Raw genomic sequence first — 1756 nt, 5'->3', positions numbered from 1 at the left:
CTTTAAAAATAGACTATGATTATCCGTGCTACTGTTCCTTAGGCGTTTTTTCCCATATTGCCAATTCCATATATATAGATGGATAGATATATGAAAATGTAGTTTCATAAATTATCCTTTTATATGCTTGTTCACAAGTTTGATCAAGCTTAATAGAGTTTAACCTAGGACAAGCTTAAATTCTTTTTTATATATAGGATGTGTTGCCCTATAGATAGCAGTAGCACATAACCTCATGCTTTGGAAATTCCTGCACTTGTCATTCGTGTCCATGAGCCACCCAACCATATATGACAGTCCAAGACAGTTGTCCGGTTTATAATTTGACAACAAATTCTCATGGTGCTTTTAAACGTAAAGCTCAGTTTGCAATTTTACATTGACAATGCTCGCGTCAAACCCTCTGCTCCTCGTGGATGGGGGGAGAGGGGCAACGCGCAACAACCAGTGCTAACTCTTCGGTTGAAATGGAACAACGAAAGCACGCCCTAGCCTCCTAGGTGTATGTTTGAAATAAAACTACGAAAGCAGAGCTGAGCGTTGACAGCCCCTGCAGCTTGTGTGCGCAAAACGGCGTGATCGGTTGCGTGTTGGGCTACCTCAGGAAAAGTTCACGCGGGCCTGGTACGTGAGCCCCAGGCACCAGTTGGCCGGCGCGACGTTGGTGGCGACGATGGTCTGGCGGGTGGTGTAGGAGGTGACCTTGAAGCTGAGCGCTCGGCCGCCGAGCTGCGCGAACGCCTGGTACGCGGCGCCCCAGTTATGGCTCATCCGCGTCCACGCGCCGGCGCCGCCGCTCCTGACCCACATCTCCACGACGTCGCCGGCGCCGCCCACGTTCATGACGTACGCCAGCAGCCAGTAGGGGTTCCCCTGGAGCGCGAACCGCAGGCCGCCCCTCCGGACGCACGGCACGCGGCGGTACATGACGGGCACGATGCCCGCGCGCCACTGCGCCATCCTCATGAACGCCGGCTTGGAGAGGTCGAAGTGGGTGCGCGGCGGGTTGCACCACCCGCCGTTGTTGGAGTCCTGCGCCCAGTTGGGCGGGCACAGATTGGTGGCCGTCACCGTGATCACCGGCGAGCCGCTGTAGCACCAGGGGGAGCCCGTGCACCGGATCTGGTAGCACGTCCCGCACCCGTACCCGTCCTTGAACAGCGTCGTGCTCAGCGCCGCCGTGTCCGTGCCGTACCCGGTCGCGTACAGGTTGCCGTACCCACACGCCCCACCTGTGGGGAACGTCAGACGACGCCGCCAGCCCGTAAGAGAAATGACAAATGCCAAGGATATATGTGAGCAGCCAGCAGCGTACTGTATGGTAGTACGTACCCATGGTCTCCGCTGCTGTCTCGTCGCCGTAGAACGTGGCGTGCGCCGGAGTCCACTGCATCGCCGTGAACCTCGCGTTCGCCGTGGTGGCCGCACACAGCAAAGCGATGGCAAGGGCCAAGAAGGCCGTGGAGGGAGAAGCCATTACTCGGTCTGTTTCCGCTCGTGGTCGTGGAGGCAGCTGACTGAGTTGAGCTCTGCAGACAATGCAAGGGGCGAGTGTATTTATAGCTTGCGCTCGAGCAATCAGAGAGGAACTCGGTGATGACTGGGACCGACACATTGTTCACGACCGTACCCCCCGCAGCGCAGGTCCGCAACGACGTGCACTCACGATGGCGAGCCATGGAGATCGGTCCAGCCATACGTGCGGGCAAGAAACAGAGCTGTACACTGATATTCTATCGGTTTCATTCTGCCGGTA

The 1756-nt window shown here is 56.7% G+C and overlaps 1 protein-coding gene across 1 annotated transcript; it reads right to left on the bottom strand.

Moving 5' to 3' along the window:
- Positions 1–291: 291 nt before the first annotated feature.
- Positions 292–1527, bottom strand: LOC103640286 (putative expansin-A30). The gene is made up of 2 exons (XM_008662898.3): positions 1333–1527; positions 292–1232 (listed from the first exon to the last, which is right to left on the bottom strand). The coding sequence occupies exons 1-2, from the start codon at positions 1475–1477 to the stop codon at positions 601–603; spliced, it is 777 nt and encodes a 258-aa protein (XP_008661120.1). The 5' UTR covers positions 1478–1527; the 3' UTR covers positions 292–600.
- Between the last annotated feature and the right edge of the window lie 229 nt (positions 1528–1756).

Source organism: Zea mays, chromosome 9 (assembly GCF_902167145.1).
Source record: "Zea mays cultivar B73 chromosome 9, Zm-B73-REFERENCE-NAM-5.0, whole genome shotgun sequence".
Classification (NCBI taxonomy): Eukaryota; Viridiplantae; Streptophyta; class Magnoliopsida; order Poales; family Poaceae; genus Zea; species Zea mays.
The sequence above is the reverse complement of the archived record's forward strand: the minus strand, read 5'-3'. Positions and strand labels throughout refer to the sequence as shown.